The sequence below is a fragment of the Lipotes vexillifer genome, unplaced genomic scaffold, assembly GCF_000442215.2.
Source record: "Lipotes vexillifer unplaced genomic scaffold, Lipotes_vexillifer_v1.1 scaffold1039, whole genome shotgun sequence".
NCBI classification, from domain to species: Eukaryota; Metazoa; Chordata; class Mammalia; order Artiodactyla; family Lipotidae; genus Lipotes; species Lipotes vexillifer.
Genome location: NW_006781249.1, coordinates 60,153 through 81,591, shown reverse-complemented (window position 1 = coordinate 81,591; position 21,439 = coordinate 60,153). Strand labels below are relative to the sequence as shown.

The 21,439-nt window shown below is 38.1% G+C and overlaps 1 protein-coding gene across 1 annotated transcript; it reads right to left on the bottom strand.

The window, feature by feature from the left end:
- Window positions 1-414: 414 nt before the first annotated feature.
- On the bottom strand, window positions 415-18,778 carry CD274 (CD274 molecule). Its single transcript, XM_007454522.1, has 7 exons — window positions 18,741-18,778; window positions 13,594-13,659; window positions 12,360-12,701; window positions 5,622-5,906; window positions 3,473-3,580; window positions 1,967-2,026; window positions 415-861 (listed from the first exon to the last, which is right to left on the bottom strand). The coding sequence occupies exons 2-7, from the start codon at window positions 13,643-13,645 to the stop codon at window positions 839-841; spliced, it is 870 nt and encodes a 289-aa protein (XP_007454584.1). The 5' UTR covers window positions 13,646-13,659; window positions 18,741-18,778; the 3' UTR covers window positions 415-838.
- Between the last annotated feature and the right edge of the window lie 2,661 nt (window positions 18,779-21,439).

The following is a 21,439-nucleotide window of genomic DNA, read 5'->3' as shown; positions in this document are numbered from 1 at the left end:
TAGAATAATAGTGCTTGCTACAACACAGCTGCTACAGGGATGAAATGAGATTATGTGTACACATAGTTTGTAAAGCTGATACTTAAACGTAACATATTTTGGTAATGTATCTTACTTTGAGGTCTGAGAATAAGATTATCCAAGTCAAAGTATCAATGGGTTAAATAAGGTAATATCCTATACAAACCAATGGTTTGTTCTCTATGGTTCCTATGTACTGATAGTTACAGGGGGTTACAAATATTATATTTTGCTGGACACACACAAGTCATCAAGCAGTAAGTTTGGTCTGGTGACATAATTTTAACTTCTAATACAGCATATCTTCAAAAGAAATCACTCACAACCACACTCACATGACAAGACCCCACAGACTCAAAATAAATAAAAATAACTCATACTTAAGTACTGTTGCAACACTGGGACTCTCAATTACCCAGAAGACAAATCAACACTGAGTGAAGGCAAAGGGCACTTCTGCAGGAACTGACCATTAAATCAGGGAATCGCAACCTGTTTTCCTAGGATGAGTGATGGATAATTTGCATGGAGATTTATCATTCAGAAGTGTCCTTTCTCCTTTTCATATGCATTGATGAGTCTCCCAGTCATTTTGAAGTACCAAGGTTTGCTTCCAGGCTAAGGCTACCTTTTTTACTCCTTCTTCCTTTGTTCTCTTCTTCTTTCTCAGCTTCCATTTTCAGAGCTTGGGCCTTTTAAGTTCTACATCATCTGCAGCCCACTGGCCCACTGCATGCCTCTGGTCATGCCTAGCCCTGACGAACTCAAACCACAGGCTGAGAATCCCTGCTTTAAGATCAGAAGTTTCAACGTCGGATTACGTCTCCTCAAATTGTGTATCTGGAGAGTGAAAATGAGAAACATAAGTTATATTTGCTAGATGATATAATGAACTTGCAATAAGAGAAAGAAGCAGATTATATTTATGTCCAACCCCCTTTACATGATAAAGTGTAACCAACCATCCTGGTTTGCCAGGAACTGTCCTGGTTGTGAAACTGAAAGACCCATGTTCTGAGAAAACCCTTAGTCCTGGGCAAACTGGGATGCTTTGTCACCCTAGGATGCTCCAAACAACACTCATTAATTAGCTTTACAACACAAATGAGTGCTATGGACTACATAACGAAACATGCCTGAGCTTGTCCAAGGTAATTAGACTACTTTAAACTTGGGGTCATTGTGAAGTGTGGTTTCTAATTACATTAAAAAGAATTAGAAACCTTAATATAACTTTCCTCTTAGTTCAATCATCTGGGTGAGGTCTTTGTGGACTTCTACAAATGTAGACATTTGTTGTGGAATGGATTTAAGTGAACAGGTTAAGAGTAAGGTTCTATAGTCAGGCTAGTGGGCCCCAACGCCTTATTTTTGCCAGATTTGTGTTCTTGGGTAATTTATATTATCTTCTTGACGTTCTGTTTTCTCTACTATAAAATGGGAATAATCCTAGTATTGTCCTAGGATAATAAATAAATAAATTCTCTTTGATTTTGTGGAGGGAGGAGACTGAAGTACTGCACATGAAGCAGTACACACAGTGCCTGATACACGTTTTATCTACCTACCTACCTACCTATCTATCTATCTATCTATCCATCCATCGATCCATCCATCTATCTATCTATCACCCATCCACATAAATCACTTTGGTCCCCTATTGCAGGGAGATGTTAGGATGCAGAGCAATAGAAACCTAACAGAGAGAAGCTGCCTCCTTCCCCCACCTCCTCAAAGAGCCATCCCTCTACTCTCCTTTGCCATCCCTAAATCTCAGACTGTGGGAATAGTTCTTATATCAGAGTTGTGAGGCAAAGAGGAGCTGGCAGTTCCAACAGTCAGCATTCTGTAAAATGAGGGGAGATTATGGCTGATAGCCTTCTCCTTGTTCTTTAACTTTTTGTTTACTTTCCCTTCAACTTCCGATCCCTGCTAATATTCTTACCATTTTGCTGCTTTGAGCTCATATCTCGGGTGCCACACTTTCCCATATCCATCACTCCCACTTGAAAAAAAAATTTTTTTATTTCCATGTAACACAACTCTACATCCCACACAGTGATTCAAGTTTAAATCCCAGGTTCCTATGAAACATTTTTAATCCCTTAGGAAATTTGGTAGACTTCCGTATTCCAGGAGTCCCAACCCCTGAGGTTAATTCAACATTTTAATTAATTCAAAATTTTCTAAATTTTATTCAGGAGTATATACTTATATTTTCCATTCTTCCCCCAGAGATGTACCATATTCTGAGACACTTTATTATACGCTCGTCTTCTAGTCCTTTCTAATGCCAACTAATTATTTTTCACATGGAAATGCAAGTTGGCCACAGCCACTTCCTTGGACAAATCAAAGTCATCTCAGGTCTTCCTATCACTGAAACTTGATCCTTATATTCTGGCTGTCTCAGTTCTGTTATGTACTTGTTCATTAGAAGAAGCTGACCTCCACTCTCTCAATTACACCACTTTCCCAGATCCACCCACCTCTTAAGGGGTTGTAGGGAATTTCTCAACGACTACTGGAATTCCCTTCCATTTTCCACTTCCCTATTTGTCATCAGATAACTCTATACACAGATCACCATCAGATCCTTTGGTGTACTTCTCAAAGTACTGGGGAAATGTTCGCTCTGAATCATCTTAAAATGAAAGGAAATTATTTGAATAGCCACGTTTTCCTGAGTTTTAATTGCCCCCTTGGGTAAATAGAGAAATGCACACATTAAAATTATTTTGAAATCTATATAACACCCTCAGCCAGAAATCTTGCAAACTACTCTATGGTAAAAGTATCACTGCTCTCCATAAAGAACTATTTTTATTATTTAAAGGTCCCAGAAACTAGCTCAATATAACAGTGCAACTAATGCTAGACAAATTGAACTGAAACCAACAGGCATTTAGCTTTTTCTCTTCTGTAAGTCCATGGTTATTTGCATGATGGAAAGAAATTGTTTAACACTTGGTCTTCTTCAACCTCCATACACAACCTTTCTCTCACAATCTTCACCCAGCAATCCTGCACAGCTTCACTATAATTGCTATCAAACAGTGGAGTGTCTTTGTGCTACCTTGCAGAGGCAAGTCAGGTTTGCTTGCAGCCATGATCCAATTCTCACCCCCTTGGAAAGGTTACTACAAGTGTTCACTGCCGCCCTTCAATGAAAGTGATACTGCAGAACAGTAACTAAAAACCTACTTTGCATAACTGAAAGTTGGCCCTGGAAGGGAAAGCTAATAGGAAACCATTTGATAAATCACTGTTTCCTGCTGGGGGCACCCCTAGCATTTTGGGTAGAAAAGCTCCCTGTTACATGGGACTGTCCTGCAGATTACAGGAGATTTAGCATTCCTGGCTCTGCCCACTAAGTGCCATTGTGACAACAGTAGGACTCTCATACACTTCTCCTCAACCCCAATGGAGACTATTATAATAAAGGAAATACCATCTCTTTTTAGACAGAAGATGATTGTCAGGGTTACACTGAGGAACAACAGGAGAGCTCCCAGAATCACCAAGTGAGTCCTCTTTTTTGCTGGATCTGGATATGGTTCTGAAAAACAAAACAAAATAAAAAGAAACTGACTAAAGATAAAATCTTCTTTGGAAGGGGCCAAGAGAATAACCATCTTTGAAGCTTAATTTAGGATAGTATTAGGTTAATTTTCTTAAATACCATAAGTTCCTTTCCAGTGAGTGGCTGGAATGGTGAGATACCTCAGATATGAAAATGGGAGCAGCATGGAAAAGTGGAAGCAGCCCAAGCTTTGGACAGATGAACCTGGGGTTAAGTTCTGCTGCCATTCACTAGTTTTGAGATCTCCAGTAAGTCCTTTAACCAGCCTAAAAAATGGAAATGATAATGAAATTTCTGTGAGGCTAATGTTTATAAAGTGCTTTTCACAGGGAGTGGCAACTCAATATTATATGGTAGCCTTGATTATTTCACTTCCTGCATTCCTTAATATAAAAGGTAGCAGCCTACTGCACATGGCAAAGATGGAACATGAAGGCCAACTGGCATTGTCAAAGAGCTCCTGCTTCCCCATATCTGTGGCCATGATTGGGACCATTGTTTGCTATCTTTTCTTTCTCCACAGTTTGAACATCTTGGGACATCTAATCATTGGCACCTCTCACCAACCTGTCTCCAGTCCCATGCAGGAAGAAAAGGGGTCTTACGGCACATGATGCTCAGAGACTCCTAACTCCCACCTCCCACCATTAGCCATGATCCATGACTACCTAGTTCAAGCTTTAAAGCTGTAGTCAGCTTTTCTCTAGTAGCTTGCAGTTTACAAAGCCTGTTAATAACTTTATGAATTAGGTGTGCCATTTTTTATTTTTTAAATCCCCAGGTTACAGATGAGGAAACAGATTCTGAGCAGTTAGGTGAGTTAACCCTAGGTCTTCCCACAAGTAAGTTATCATAAAATAGCTTTTAAATGGCAGGAACCTATTATACTAATGCAGCTCCTACCAAAGTGATTCACACCCTAGTAAGAGCATCTCTTTAATTTTCTAAACTTCTTTTGTTCTTTTTGTTCATAGGACCACCCTGGATTGTCTTTTCCTACTGTTTACCTTTTCTATTCAATTTTTTATTTGTTTTCTCTGAAGTACCTAAGCTTTACTTTCAACATCTAGTAGGGGAGAGAGTGGTGAGAAGTGCCTCTGAGAAGCAGACAATATAAACCTCTAGGTTTATATTGGGTTGGCCAAAAAGTTCACTCGCTTTTAAGTAAAAATAAAAGACACATTTTTCATTTTCACGAAGAACTTCATTGAACAACGTATTCACTAACCGAACGAACTTTTTGGCCAAACCAATATTAACATCATGCTCTCAAGGCTCGCTTTCTCTAAAGGTCTGAGCCTCTCACCAGACTGTATCCTGCCTTACCCACTTCTATAGGAGAGTGAGATAAAAATAAAATAGTTGATTCTGCGCAAACAAGCATCTCAAATTATTTTCATACACCATAGCTCATGTATTCCTATGATGGTGTTGCCCAATAGGTTATAACTATATAAGAAAAGTGAAACACACAGAAGAAGTCGAGTTGCTTGCCCAGGGACACACAACCTTATATCTCATGCACTAAGCAGACTACCTTGGAGGACGCAGATGGGGAGGAAGGATCTCTCCCGTTTGGAATAAGATAGGAAAGTACATTCCATTTGCTTCCTGCCACAGAAACCCTGGAAAGAAGGAAACAGCTCTGATGTGCTCAGATTTGGATTCCTGAAACTTGGCCTGAGTTGAGTCTTCCTCTCAGGTGCTGCCCTAGATCCCCCAGCCACAAGAGCATGTCCTACATAAAATGAGATTGCCTGTTTTATTATCTACTTCCTGGAGAGTGTTAACTGAGTCCCCAGTGCCTGGCACGTACCACATATTCAATAAATATTTGCTGCATGTTTATTAAGTAGCAATATGACTTGGACGGATGGAGGTGAGCAAGTAGGATGCATTTTGTAAATACAGTGTTATTCATTGATCCAACAAACAATGAAAGCTTACAATGAGCAGGCATCAGGCTAGGTACCAAGGGACAGTACTAGGCACATTTTAATTGAGACATTCATATTACCTGGGATGACCAACTCAGCTGTACTGTTTTCCTCATGACCTAATCTCCGAAAAATGCAGTAGAAAATCTCGTTAGCTGTTGTGTTGATTCTTAGTGTGCTGGTCACATTGAAAAGCTTCTCCTCCCTCTTGGAACTGGTGATGGTGGTTTTGCCACTCAGGACTCGGTGGTCACTGCTTGTCCAGATGACTTCAGCCTCAGGGTAACCCTCAGCCTGACACATTAGTTCATGTTCAGAGGTGACTGGATCCACAGAAATTGTTTGGTTGATTTTGCGGTATGAAGCTAGGTCATGAGCAAAAAGAAGGCACGGCTTTCACTTAGCACAGAACTAGACATGTGGCTTGGTCTTGTCTACCTTAGAAAGAATACCAATCCAGGCTGTTCTCAGAGAAATAAGCTTAATGTTCAGACGTTTCAGCAGTGGGGAATGCCTGGTAGTTCTGCCTCAACTCTTCCACTCATACTTGGGCCAAGTTTGGGCTTAAAGGAACAACTACCTTGCTATAAAAAACATATTGCTATTTTTATTGGGCTCAAAGTATTGATAAATGTATAGATGAATTAAAAGAGAATTGTCATCTTTAAACCAGTAGTCTTTCTATCTAAATATAAAATATGTTTGTCCATTTACTCAAGTCTTTATATGTTTCGCAGTAAAGTTTTATAGTTTTTACAAAGAGCCAAATTCTTAAATTTATTATCTCTTTGTTGATGTAAAGCTGTCTTTATAAACATGAACATCTCTAGCTGTTCAGTACTGTTTTCTTAGACTTTATTTAATAAACAGAAAATCTCATTTTGATGGGCCATTCACTTTTCCAATTTTAGGTAAATGATAAGAAATTAGGTATGAAAATAGTATAACGTCATTGTAAAAGTGGATACGTGTTCCCTGCATGATAATTTTTAAAGTTTAAATGCATTTAAAAAAATTTTACAATAGTTTTAGATTTACAGAAAAGTTGCAAAGATAGTACAGAGTGCCCACATACCTCTCTACCAGTTTCCCCTATTGTTACCATCTTACATTACCATGGTACTTTCATCCTAACTAAGGAACCAACATTAGTATAGTACTATTAACTAAACTTTATACTTTGTTCCATTTCACTAGTTTTCCCTAATGTCTTTTTTCTGTTCTAGGATCTCATCTAGAATACCATATTATGATACTTATTTTTTAAACTTTTTATGCCAGTTATTTTAATAAATCATTTAATTATACTCAAGGAAGAAACTTTGATTAAATTTTAGATCATAAGTTTGGGACCCTTTTAGGATTAAGATACCCGATGTACTAAATATTCTAGTAGATTATTTAGTGCATTTACAATGCCTAAGAACTTTTTCATGTTTATTCATGATAAGTATGTTAACATGTTATTATTCTGTTGGCATAATTTTTATTTTACTCCTAATATTTTAGTGTAACCACTAATGGTCCACCTAGAGCCTTAATTCTCCATTCCTTTACTAAAGACACAACAATGGCTTTGTGATATGATATATTCACAGAGATTTAATACAATACAGCCAGGATCAAACAAAACTGAAATAATGATATTATGTTCAATGAAAACATTGGAAATCAACATAATTACAATTTCAAAACATAAATAATGGTTCTCATGAGTACTTGAATCCTCAATCTTTATCTATTATATTTAAGCATTCTTTAAAAAAGGAATCCACTGATTATACCTCATGAAATAATATTACCATAACAGGTTCTAATTCATATAGCACATAGCTTGATTTTTGGACAATTAAAATTCCAAGCCTAAAATCAGAGTGAATAGTAAACCTTAAGGGTAAAATGTTTGCTTTTTTACCCTTTGATTATTATTTTTAATGGAATAAGAATCAAGGAGAATGTTGTTTCATGCCTGGGCATATGTATAAATGTACTGTACTGTTAACGGCCCAACAAATTAGCGGATTCATTCTACTCACTGATTAAATACCCATTTTATTAGTCTCTCAAGTGGAGCACATGTATTTGGGTTTAAGAAGAAAATATTAGAACCTCCACTTATATGTATTTTTATCATAACAATAAGAAATAATCTAAGCTTAATGAGATTTACTGATTGACACTGGGCCTCACTTTGTCTTAAAGGAATAGGGGAGTTTTATAACACCTAAGGGAGGACAGTGACTTGTTTGGGATTATTATAGATATTCAGGTTCTCTCATATAATTTCTTTTAAAATATTTATTTATTTAGCTGTGTCGGGTCTTAGTTGCGACATACGGGATCTAGTTCTCTGACCAGGGATCGAACCTGGGCCCCCTGCGCTGGGAGTGCAGAGTCTTAGCCACCGGACCACTAGGGAAGTCCCTCTCATCTAATTTTAACTAAACTAACCTGCTTACAAAATGAACAACTAATTAAAAGGTTTCCCACAAAGAAACTGAGGATTGAAGATATTACCAATAATTCAAGCAAAAACCAAAAGGAAATGGCAAGAGTGATACTTCTCACCATGACTTTATGAAGTAAAACAACAAGTACCTAATTGGATCTGACAAGGCATTGGTTAAAAAAACCTTAAGATTGTCAAGACCATCCTTTTTTTTTTTGCGGTACGCGAGCCTCTCACTGTTGTGGTCTCTCCCGTTGCGGAGCACAGGCTCCGGACGCGCAGGCTCAGCGGCCATGGCTCACAGGCCCAGCCGCTCCGCGGCACGTGGGATCCTCCCGGACCAGGGCACGAACCCGTGTCCCTTGCATCGGCAGGCAGACTCTCAACCACTGCGCCACCAGGGAAGCCCAAGACCATCCATTTTTGTTAATGATAAATTTCACCTAAGATATATTATGCCTTGAAATATTAGCTAATTAGAGTGAAGCATCATAATTAGTAAGACTGAAAATATTGTTTATTAAATTTTCATTTCATCTTTTTAAAATTTCTATTTTTGTACATTTATAGAATGTGCAAGGTGTTATGTTGAACCATATGAAATTGGTGGTATTCAATTTCTTTTGCCTTTAAAAATGTCAATTTCTGATGATATAACATATTAGCACAAGTATATTCTTTATAAACACACACATACATATATTAGTTTAACATGCTTTACTGATGGGGTAGGTAATCAAAAACATTTGCAGACTCCTGGTTTACTAGATCTAGAGTACACATGTTCTAATGCAACTATTACAGCCAGACAACGAAAAGCTAACAGTTTTGAAGTCAATATACAACTCAGGGCTTCCCTGGTGGCGCAGTGGTTGAGAGTCCGCCTGCCAATGCAGGGGACATGGGTTCATGCCCCTGGTCCGGGAAGATCTCTCATGCCGCGGAGCGGCTGGGCCTGTGAGCCATGGCCGCTGAGCCTGCACGTCCGGAGCCTGTGCTCCGCAACAGGAGAGGCCACAACAGTGAGAGGCCCGCGTAACGCAAAAAAAAAAAATACAACTCAATACACACTTTGGAGGTACAAATACAGGAAATAAACCTGGTTGTTAAGGGCACAGACTTCAGAGCCAGATTGCTTGAGTTTAGAACCTGGCTTCATCACTTAATAGTTTAATGAACTTGGCAAATTACTTAATTTCTTTGGACCTCAGTTTGCTCCCCCATGAAATGAAAAGAATATCACCACGTATCACTGACTCTTAAGATGTCACCTACTGAAAGACACACTCAGATTTCAGAGATAGTAAAATGTGAAAAACATGCATCTTAGACATGATAAAGCTCCTACTCCATAGAGTCGCTTGAGGATTAAATGAGATAATAGAGGCAAAGTGCTTAGGATAGGGCCTGGCATATAAGTACTATATAAGTGTTAATTACTACTGCTTTTACTGCTAGAGCTGCTCTTCCTCTTCTTACTACTAGCAAAGTGCACTCACGTGGTATTCTTTAGAAAGTACTGACAGTTCCTGATGAACAGTCTTGGAAATAAATTTTCATGTATCCAAACCTTTTCATGTTTCAAATTTTTTAGGCTTATCCTATTTGAGGAAATATGCCATTCATTCATTCATTCAACATATATATTTTTGTGGGTTCTTATCACACTACTACTCTTATATGCCAAGTCCTAGGGATACAGTAATAAATAAAATAGATGAAACCTCTGCCTTTGTGGACTATATATTCTAGAAGAAGGAGAGAGATAAAAAATAAAATATGTAGGTACATTTATATGATATGTTACATGATATATTAGATGGGGATTTAATGCTACAGGGAAAACTTAAACAAGGCTGGTTGGTGAATTTGGAGGAGAGATGCGGTTGGTGAAGAATGATAGCAGTTAATCCTTGGTCCATATGAACAAATTGGCTTTATCAGGATAACTATACATACTCTGTTCTTTCAGTGCCTCATCCCATTTAAGTTCTTGAAAGTAGAAATGGGCACTTCATTTTCCCTGCTATTAGATTCAGTGTTTAAGGAAAAATAACATTTTCAACTGAAAGATGCCTGAGAGTCTGGTATTTAAACAAACATGAAAGGTGCAATAACACCAAAGTGATAATAATTGAGTTAATCTAAAATTAAACTCTTTCAAATTTCAGTTTTGAAATGCTTCATCTTTAAAATCCCATGGTGAGTAAACTCCCTATGGGGAAGCTGTGTTACCACATGTTTGCAGTGATGGGAAGCAAAGCCCGACAGCGTTACTGTGAAATCGTTTGCATATGGAGGTGACTCAGGAGTTCTACTTCCCTGAGTTGTAAAGCTCATGCAAGCTGGCCACCACACTTCTTTGGTGACACCGCCTCAGTGCAACTGAAGCTTGGTAGCTGACTTGCTTTCAGTGCAGCTCAACTTGACCTCCAAGACCATTATGTGCAAATAACAACTAGATGGACTGGGACTAGGATGCCAAATTAGTAATTTATAGTACAAAACGGAATGGTCAAACAAATCACATCCTCAAATCTGGTTGGTCATCTGCTTTGCTCCATCAAGGACCCCTCCTTGGAAAAACCATCAGTGCCAAGAGATTTCCCACTGTGTCAAACCACAGCAAAGGAAATCACACATCCACAAGGGACATTACAGAGCCCAGATAACCTGGAAGAACACCCTTCTTCACTACAGGGACAGCTTTTCCACTCTCTGCATTATACTCCCTACAGACTGATGAGAGACTCTTCTTCTGGAAGCAGAGACATATACTCTATACTTCCTTCTAACCGACTGCCAGGCTTATGCTCTTCTTCCCCACCCTAGATCCAGCAATGCTGGCTGTTCATGGAGCTAAGTCTTGATAATTTCTTTAATGCCTTGAAACATAGTATGCCTGATATTTGCTGATGGACTGAAGAAAAGTTAAAAATCCCAACTTGGGATCCCATCAGCTTGCTTTCATGAATATCTGTTATGGAGAAGCATATGGTAAGATACAATTAAATTAAATCTACCTCACAAGACAAGTGACATTTTGACAACAGTAGCATTAATTGAGCCAGAATTAGAGACCCAGCAATGTACCATAAAACAGATGCATTTCTCCTAATTCCTATATAATTTTGATTTTGACTTTATAATGATTAGTTACCCCTATATGATAAGTGTAAACTTTTTCTATTTATATTCCTGACATTCAGATTGATGGTACTTAGGTCAGGAATAGAAACACCAAGGGATGATGATTTAATTCTAGTCACATATTAAAAGGTCACCATGTAAACAAAAGAAGCAAGCAGATAATCTCAAAACTATGACTAGAGATGGCAGATTTCAGCTCAATATCAGAAAGTAATTACAATAGGCTACAGAAGGAAGGTCCAAATGACAGGGGTATCATTGTAGGAAGTATGTGAGTAGAAGATCCTTTCAGGGGATTTCTGTTCTTTGGGTGTTTGGGTTATAGCTGCTCTTGCCTGGGATCCTTTCAGCTCTCAATTTTATGAATCTTAACAGTGAAAGCGGAGGTGGTCTGCTAAGGTGTTTTCCTTTACTGAGCTAGAAGCAACCCAAAACTTTGAATCCAGGTGACCTGATGTCATATTTATGGGTCAGTACCCAGGAATTTGACACAGTTCCTCTTCAACACTCCAAGATAAAAATGGTACAGATTTTTAAGATGAATGTATGCCTAGTGAGCATAGTTTATACTGTCTCTGAGGAAGAACAGTTTATTCAATACTTGACATGATTATTTTTTGCCTTCATAGATTGACTTCAAGTCTTTTTGAATGTGAACCTTACAATGGGGTTTGTCATTAATATATTTATTTGGATTTGACATAGAGAGGTTCAAAGAAAAAATGCTGGCAGACCTCATAAAATTAAGAAATAGGTATTGAATTTAAAAATTCTTGGAGGGACACACAAATAGTGACTATTATCCTTGCATGCCATGGAAGATAGTGGTGAAGGGAGGAGAGACACTTTTGTGGTTCATTTATTCTCTTCCACAGTTTCCGAATTATTTGCAAGAATATATATATATATATATATATATATATAATATATATATATATATATATATATATTACTTTTATAATAATAAAAAAGTGAAGATTAGGAATTTATTTTTAGGAAAACTGAACGTGTTGTGAAACATGACTGCCACATTTGGCTCTAGATCTCCAGGGACTATCAAACAGGATGTGCTCAAGCAATGCTCATTGGATGAGTATGTGAATGAATGAATGAACAGACTGCTGCTGTGGAAAGTGAGGCTGGACTTCCAAGATCGAAAAGTTCTCAACATTGAGATATGGTTTTAATAAAGGCTGTGTCTATCTGTAATAGGCCTTACCATTGACTTTCAAAGTAATCCGCTTGTAGTCGGCACCGCCATAGCTGATCAAGCAGCAATAAATCCCTGCATCCTGCAATTTCACATCTGTTATCTGAAGTGCGGCCTTTCCCAAGGAGAGCTGGTCCTTCAACAGCAGGGCCCTCTGGTTGTAGCTACTGTGCTGAACATTCAGGTCTTCCTCCCCATTCACAAACTGAATAATTTTCTTATCCTCCATTTCCCAGTAAACAACTAATGCCAACAGGTTTAATTGTTTGTCTACTGGAAATCTGCATTCCAATGTCACATTGCTGCCATACTCTACCACATACAGGTCCTTGGGAACTGTGATAGTAAATGCTGAAAAGAAAGATGACCAATCTTTAGAAGACGGAAAATTCCTCAAAAAATTTATAGAATGAGTGCAGGGTTTATAAAAGCTTTATCTGATCACTTATGTGATAATTACATTTAAGGACTTACTTCCCTGAAATACATATTTTATCCGGTGAGCTTGAGACATGTTTTAGGATGTATATCTCACTCCTGAGTTAAAATAATAAAATTAGCTAAACAAGTTGTAGTCCCAAAATTCATAAACATATACTACTGTAGAAATATCATATGGTAATGGGGTGCTTATAACCAGGGATACTTTGTTTCATGTGGACATCCCCAGAATGTCCTTTGACTGGACACTCATTGCCTTTTACATAGTCTAAATCATAGATTCCAATAGTCCTCTCTACATACTGCCCAAAACTCTTAATCAGTTGTCTGGCCAGAGGTAGATGAGTACAGAGATTTAGGGAGGGTCTCAGGCTGATGCCAGTACTGTGTTACCCTGACACTGCATGTACACTATAATTCTTCCTTAGAATATACTCACTGGGAAAAGCAGGTCATAGAGCAAGGTGGATAGAATGATCCTGCCCTTGTTTAAAACAAGCATATAAAAGTATACACATAGGCCATTTCCTCAGATATTTTAAGTAATTACTCTTGGGAAATGGATAATGGATAATGAGTAATGGATAAATGGATATGGGTTAATTTTGTTTCTTTAGATGTGTCCATACTCCCTATATCTTTGTCCATTGAAATAGGTTTATGAAATATGTTTATGAATTATAATGAAGGAAAAATAGAATGTCTTCTCTACAAAAATTATATCTATTTTATTATTTCAGTTTTTATCTTATAGTTAAAATATTTAAATTATAGAACCTAAAGAAAGGATTTGGTGTCTTACCTTTCAGCAAACAACAGTAAGCCATGAATGTAAAGATACTGTATATCCTCATCTTTCTGGAATGACCTAATTATGGAAAACACAAAAAGAAAACTGCTTTACTAAATAATTGAATACCCAGACATTATGGGACTTGGCAGTTTTAATTGAAATTGTCTTTTGATAACCAGACAATGACTGATTTGTAAGGGCTGAAATACAGCAGGGAATTTAGAAGTTCAATACCTTCACTTAATATCCCACAGCCACATAAAGCTAAATGAAAAAAAAAAAGGTACTATGATGAGAATCCTAATTACAAGGCCTGTAAAAAAACTTGTACACTCAAAAGAAACCAAGAAGAAAATATTGCACCAAAATCCTCTCAATTACTTTTTTTTTCCTGCAGTGTAACATATCTAGAAATCCAAGCCTGCCCTATACAAAATTTCAAAGCAAGGAGAATCTGACTTCCATTATCTCCCACCTTTCAATGCCTTTTCACCCCACTAGCAGCTTTCATCCTACCCTTTAACTATTCAAGCCTTCCACATTATTATCCCAACCACGCCAGTTCTCCCTCAGGTTCCATCCTTCTAAAATCTCCTCTTTCGTCCTTTGCTTATCCCAAATTATAAATTCCATTCCCTCAATAAACTGATTCCACTAGTAGTAGGGGGAGTGAGAAGGAGAAACAGTTGGATTCAACAACTTCACATTAAGATGTGACTCACTCACAGCCCTCTTTCAGGGGTATCTGCCTAGATTCTACACTTCATTGTGTCATCCTGCTTGAAATTCTACCAATTCTTTGATTCAGCAAACATTGATTGAGTAGCTTTTCTGTGCCAGGCACTAATTTAGGCATTAGGGATACAGCAGTGAACAGGAAAGAAAAGTCACTCTCCTCTAGGAGCATATATTCCAGTAGAGGAGTAAATAGAGAAGATTTGTTCTATAGTTCAGCAAATCTGTTTATTTATTAACGTATTTTCTCTCTCATGTAATACATATATTTACATTTCGAGAAGAAAGCCAGTTTTCTGCCTTAGGGTCTCTTCAACCTTTGTATACGTACAAAAACTCACAACTGATCAATTAATCATTGTTACACATATGTAAGGCAGAAGATTATGTCATGCATAGCTCCTAAAAATCAATAAGAAAAGTACACACAACCCAACAGGAAAATAAGCCAAAGGTTCTAATATACAGTTCAGAGAATAAGAAATACAAATGACATCTAAACATAGGAAACGATGCTCAATTTTACCAATAAAGAAAAAAATAATAGTTTAAGACATGAGACATCATTTTTCACTTATTAGCTTGATCAAAATTATAAAGTTTCCTAATATTTAGCATTTCTGAGGATATGAACAAATGGGTTTCTAATGGTAGGAATGTGAAGTTGTATAACCTTTTTTGGAAGGGCAATTTGGTAATCTCCATTAAAATCTTAAATGCATATGTCATATTAGCTTTCACTTCCTCTCTGAGAAATGTATCTTACAAAAACAAAAACATATGCATGTAACAATAGACGCCAAAGGATTAGCATTGCTAATACCAGCCCCAAACTGGGAATACCCTAGATAGCCTAAACGGTTAAATAAATTTTGGTACGTCCATATAATGTAATACCATTAAGGAAAGAATACATGTAGATGTATTAACTTTGTAAAGATGTAGAAAGTAAGTTGCAGAACAGTATATGTAGCAGAAATCCACTTTTGTTTAAAAAAGAAATAATCTGTGTGTGTATATTTAGACATGGAAATTTACAGAAAAATCCATACCAAGATGCTGACAGTGATTATATCTAGGAACGAAATTAAAGGAAGAATAGTCAGGTATTTATCTCTTTAGAGTTTCAAAAGGAAGAAAGGATGGGAGAAAAAGAAGAAAAGGGAGATGAGATTGTGAATGACTTCTTTGGTGTTTTCCTGTGTCCAGATTTTCAAACCAATGAATATGTTTTATTTTTATTAGAAAAAAATAAAATCAAAATTTAATGAACGTTTCATCTTGCCAAGCTGCAGAGAGTTTGGCAGATGGAGTAGTATAATGGAAAGAACCCCAGAACCCCAAACATCAGAGTTGAGGTAGAATAATGGCATGTGTTTATTTTTCTGTTTTTCTTCATTATCAAAATAATATTACCACATTATGGCAAATAAGAAAAGAAGGGGAAAGTCACACACTATTCCATCACTTAACCCAGGGAGCATTTGGTAATGCCTGGAAACATCTTTAGTTGTCAAAATGGGGTGGAGAGAGGGTTGCTACTATCTAGTGAGTAGAGGCCAGGGATGCCTGCTAAACCTCCTACAATGCACAGGACGGCCCCCACAGCAAAGAACTCTCTGTCCCAAAATGTCAACAGTGCCAAGGCTGAGAAACCTTGCAACCACTGTGAGCATTTCGGTATATATTTTTGTTCCAGTCTTTTCCCCATGAAGCTTTTAAGAACAATTATACACATAACACCCATTTTTTCATTTAATATTTTGACAAATAATTTCCATTTTACTGCATTATATTTATAAGTATCTTGTTTAGTGGTCCCGTAATGTTTAGTTTCCCTGTTGTTAGGTAAGGATTGTTTCCAGTTTTAAAAATATAAGTATTTGTGTATTCAGCAAATATTTGTTAAGTGTCTACTGTGTACCAGGTCCCAAGCTAGGCCCTGAGGACAGATTTTCCTCAAGCGGAACTGTTGATCAAGGACAAAGAACATTTTCCTGGTTCTTGATACATGTGGATAATTGGTGCCAGTTACATTGGGTCTTCACCTAGCACTTGGTATTGTTTAAAATATATATTTTTTCTAATTTAATTACAAAGTACAACTTGAAGTTTGTTGATTGTTTTAGTTCTTTTGTGAATTATCTGATCATTTTTTGGCCTGTTTATCTTACTGGTTTCTTATCAATCTGTATGAATCCTTCATGTTCATATAGATATACACATACAAAAACAGTAAAATAAAACAAATCATCATCATCCTCCTGCTAGTGTTAGGTGCATAATTCTTATTTCACTCCTTTCTGTCTGCCCTGTACATGGGAAACGGGGATGGCAGCCAGGACTGTGAGAACACAAAGGTTGCTGAAATGAGGCTGCAGCAGCTATCTGCCTATCCTTTACTTGGGCCAGAGTTGATTATACCACAATTATAAAATACTAATGTGATATAATAAACACAAATACATTTACTGGGCAGAAGAAAACTTAAGATGCCCCTAACTCCAAGCAAAGAACTGAATAAAACAGAGGGGCATTAAATCCACTCATGGATTTCAACTAACTTTTCCAATGTTTATGGCATACCCTGGTGGAGTTCCTACCCCTTAACGAATTTAGTTGAAAATTTTAGAGGTAATAGAAGTTTACTGGAAGGTGAGGGATTAGATCTGATATTTACCTAATTCCTCATTATAGCTCCTCTTCCAAGGCTCCATTCCCTTGGAGTGCAGTTGTTGTTAGTGGAGGGAAGATAGGTAGATAGATAGATAGGGACCATGTAAACAGACATGGTCTTTGACCTCTAAATTCCACATTAGGGCAGTTGGTCTGAGAACACTGACATCTTCTTCAGGGAAGAAACTCTGACAGTATATCTGAATTCCCAGACAAGAACTGAGACATTCAAAGAGCAAGGAAAACGTGAACTAGGGAAGAAGCGATGGTTCATTCAGGATGGGGAAGCAGGTTTGTCCCTGGGGGAACCCGGTATAACACTAGGGAGCTGATACGACTTCTCTAGCTCGCTAAGGTAGGATGGGTAGGATGAAGAGACAGGGAAAAGAACTCAAGCTTTCTTTCTCAAAAGTATAAGCAAGGAGCGTCTTCATATCTGTTAGTTCAGGGTTTCCTTTGATTGTTACCTGATGTATATGTACTATGTGATTTGATTTTTAAAAATTCCTGGAGTTCGAAAATGTGTCTCCAAGTAAGCTGAAAACCTACCCAATTAACAGATCGAGTTGATCTATTTCAACCTCTATGAAATACAAAACTCTATCAAACTCGACTAAACCCTGTGTCCTTTCTCCTTCCCCTCAGTCACACTGAGATATTCTTGTACATTTCCCAGGTGTCGCTTCAATTCCCAATAGTATTTCTGTGGCTTCCTTTAAGACCACACTCTAACTATTGTCCTGTAACCTCTGCCTACTGCACTTCACTGAAAAAAAGGCTATTTTTTTCTTTAGAGTATCACAGTTCTTAAAAACTGCTGGGCAACTGTCAATGTGAACTGACACAACCTTTCTGGAAGGAAATTTTCAATTTGTATCAAAAGGCTGTTAAAACATTCAGACTTTGATTAAGTAGTTATACTTGTAATAGTCAATCTGAAAGAAATAATCAACAATGTCCCAGATATTTATATGCAATGATGTTCAGTGAATGGCTAAAATAGTGAACCACTGTAAATAATCTTTATGTCCAGCATGGGGGATTAATTTTGTTTGGTTATCCAGCACCATGGAATGTAGCCATTAAAAAAAAAATCACATTTTTAGAAAGCAATTTAATCCATAGAAAATCAGCCACATTAGGTGCACAAAACAAGGTGGAACAATGATACATGAAGACCCCCTGTGTTTTAAGACAAACCCAAACTGAACTTTGACATAGGCTAAGCTCAATGTGGCTAAGAAATGTTTAACATTTTTTTCCTTAGGCTCCTCTCTTCCGCCTTCAGGACTCCTTTAGTCCTCAAAGCAGATAGAGCAAAGAACTCGGGCTCGGGTATCCTGGTTCTTACAGCAGGAAGGGACCTTAGGAGATGCTGCAGGTGTGATGACTTACCCAGATCAGACTGCTAGTGAGCAGCTAAAGGTGGACTAGGACCCAGGTGTCCCGACCTCCAACCCAGGAATTTCCCTCTAGACCCGGTTACCCACCTCAGGACCACATTCGTGAACGCGCAGGAACATATATGTACTTACAAGATACGCAAAACTGAATCCCCCTAGCTAAAGGCTAAACTTGTTACTTGTTCTTATTAACCTTAATCGGCTCTACTGCACCCAAACCATCACGCTTTCCCCTTCCCTTCTCCGCTCTCCATCCCAAAGAAAGGGTCTGTTGACGTTCCGTTTTAGAGTGCCCAGCGAGATGGCCAAAGATGCTGGCCAGTGAGCGAGAACGCTCCCTACCTGCGGGCGGGAGACTCTCGGCTGGCGCGGAGGCTTCGGCACTGCGCCCGGGACTGCGAGGACCACCCGCGGCGGCCCGCCTCTAAAGAGCTAGCGTGGATGAGTTCTCCGCCCACCCCTGCCAGACAGATCCGCCCCCGGGTCAGCACCCCACGCCCCCGACTGGATTTTCTTACGCTGCCGCTAAACTTGTAATCTGGAAAACAAGCGGATTTTTCATTTTTGGAATAAAAAGTTAGATAAGTGAAACCAAAAGTGAAACTTAAGTCCTGCTTCCCGTAAATCAGCTTTTCAAAAGAAACGCTTCAAAGATTAAAACATATCAGTATCTGATGTTTTAAACAATGTTTAAAAACAAACCAACTTCCGAAATCATCGCAAAGAGTTCAGACGTTGGTTTTACCTTCAGAATTCACACTCTAAATTCTGCCATGCGGTTTCCCCTCTTTCTGATAAAAGCTTTTACAAGATGACGGATCATCCTGATAACTTGCTATAAATCTACAATATAGAAAGTAAAATGACAGGCCCATATGGCTTTGGTTTTTATTCTAGAAAGTAGGTGTGTGTGATAGGAAACATATTTTTAAAACGTGGACTTTGTCACTTCCTCAAAGTTCCTCGACATAGTGAAACTACCATTGCTTTGTCATTAAAATAACTTCCCATCAGGACTTAAACCTTTTAAGAATGCTCTGGATCCCTGCTATCCTGCCGTCCTGGAGATCCACGTGGAGGAAGCACAGGTGAGGGTTAAGAAAATCCTCTGGTAACTCCGGATCAATGGTTGAGCCCAAGCTGAAACCATGTGACTCATACTGAGGCGGCGGCAGGATTGTGTCAAGCATTCCCCACTACTGAACTTCTAGGTGTGGCTCTCTTGCTCTTTCGTTCTCTCGCTCTCTAGCGCAGTCTCACTCTCCCTCTCTTCTTTCTTTTTAATTTTAAATTGATATATTGGACTCTTCATTGTTTGCTTTTCCTGTTTATTCATCTTAACTGCAATTCAAATTACTGCATAATGAATGAATATTGAGCTGTCAGTTGTCTTGGATATGGCATTTGCTTCCCAAGTAAGAATTTTCACATTCTTAGAATATCACATATTTTTATTTTTTAACTTGGAAAAATACAGAAGATGATACTGCCTTTACAATCTGATGGGGAGTGTGAAGTTCTCTTTAGCCTCAATAAAATTGTAATAGACTTGGAGATTAGCTCAAATCTCTTTTTGAGGCCACATGGTGAAATAGAGCCGCGTTTTCTCAACTTTATTCCCTGTGATATTTTCTATTTAACCAGTTTCATGTTTCTAAAAATGACACTCAAGACCCAGGACATAGATTTCAAGACCTGCTAGTGGGGTCATGACCATCACGTGGGAAAAAGCTGGCTCTAGAGCCACCTACCACTAACTAGCTGAGTTTTCCTGAGCAAATAATTTACTGAGTAGGCAGGAATAAGTGATATCCTCTTAGATGGCCTCTATGATGCATGAATAATTTTTAAAACTGGGGGCGGTGGGGGGGATGTTTAGTTGCTTGTTTATTTGTTTTACCAAAGCAATGTTCAAGGTCTACATAACGATCAGCAGGCAAGGCAGGAGGTGAATGGAATTTGCCTTTCTCTGAAGTTGTTGATGGGAATGGAAGGTATTTACTCAGCTTTCTCCTCAGTGATTTACATATTACTAATCTGAGGATTTGTGATTTTGTTCATCTCACCCACCTGTTTCCATTCATTTTCCTATACTGTTTATCAAGTTTCTTAATGAAGCCATTCATTTTCCTATACTGTTTATCAAGTTTCTTAATGTTTTTATATCGTCTGGAGATAGAAAAACAGGATGTGTTTAGAAAAAAAGAGATTTTGTCAATTCAAAAAAGTATATGAAAATCTAACAGCCAGGGGGGCATCAGTCCCAAAACCTTGTTCGTGTTTTGTGATTTGGGTGAAGTGGATGGAGGAGTGCTGAGATATGAGACGAGCAGTGGGAAGCCAGAGCTATAGAACTAGACACCTGATCATCTCCAGTATCGCCATGTCCCATTCACACTCCTCTTAATCTGTTCATTTTTAGAGGTTAAAAACTCATCATTGCTGATGTGCTATTTCTCAGAGTGTTTCTGAGGGTCACTTGCATCACAGTTGACTTGGGATAGGTGTTTAAATACAGATTCCCGGTTCTCTGCCACAGACCTGTTAAATCCAATTCTCCTGGGGGTGGTCCTGGGGGTCTACATTTCGAAACCATCCCCACGTGAGTCATGTGCGCACTGAAGTTTTTTAAATTGATGATATAATGTTTAAGGGAAAAAATTGAACGAAGAGTTCTTTGCAAGTACAGTTATAACTCTCCTTCCTCCATCTAATTTGGTTTAATTGGTATCAACACCATTCTTCACTCTTTCACTTTTGTTCTACTTTCACTTTTGCCCCTAAAACAAGAGAGATGATCTTTGTTTGTCCTGACCTTAGAGAGAGAGATTCCAGGCTCTTACAAGTGGGTCTGAAGTGATACTAGCAATTTCCTGGTGAAGGAGCAATTTCCAGTATACTTTCTTGATCATCAAGAACATGACATAATAAAGATACTTAAACAAACAAAAAGATATTAACAAACTGCTTTGTTTTCATTGAATATGTAGAAATGCATTTTATTATTATATATAAAGACAACATGCAGATTTTCCCCCATG

Excerpts from the sequence above, each read along its gene's own strand:
- CD274 (XM_007454522.1), bottom strand. The coding sequence starts at position 13,645 with ATGAGGATATACAGTATCTTTACATTCATGGCTTACTGTTGTTTGCTG. Across the intron at positions 12,702-13,593 it reads TTACTGTTGTTTGCTGAAAG|CATTTACTATCACAGTTCCC; the intron begins GTAAGACACCAA and ends CTTTCTTTTCAG. Across the intron at positions 2,027-3,472 it reads CTTCTGTCTAAAAAGAGATG|TGGGAGTGATGGATATGGGA; the intron begins GTATTTCCTTTA and ends TTTTTTTTCAAG.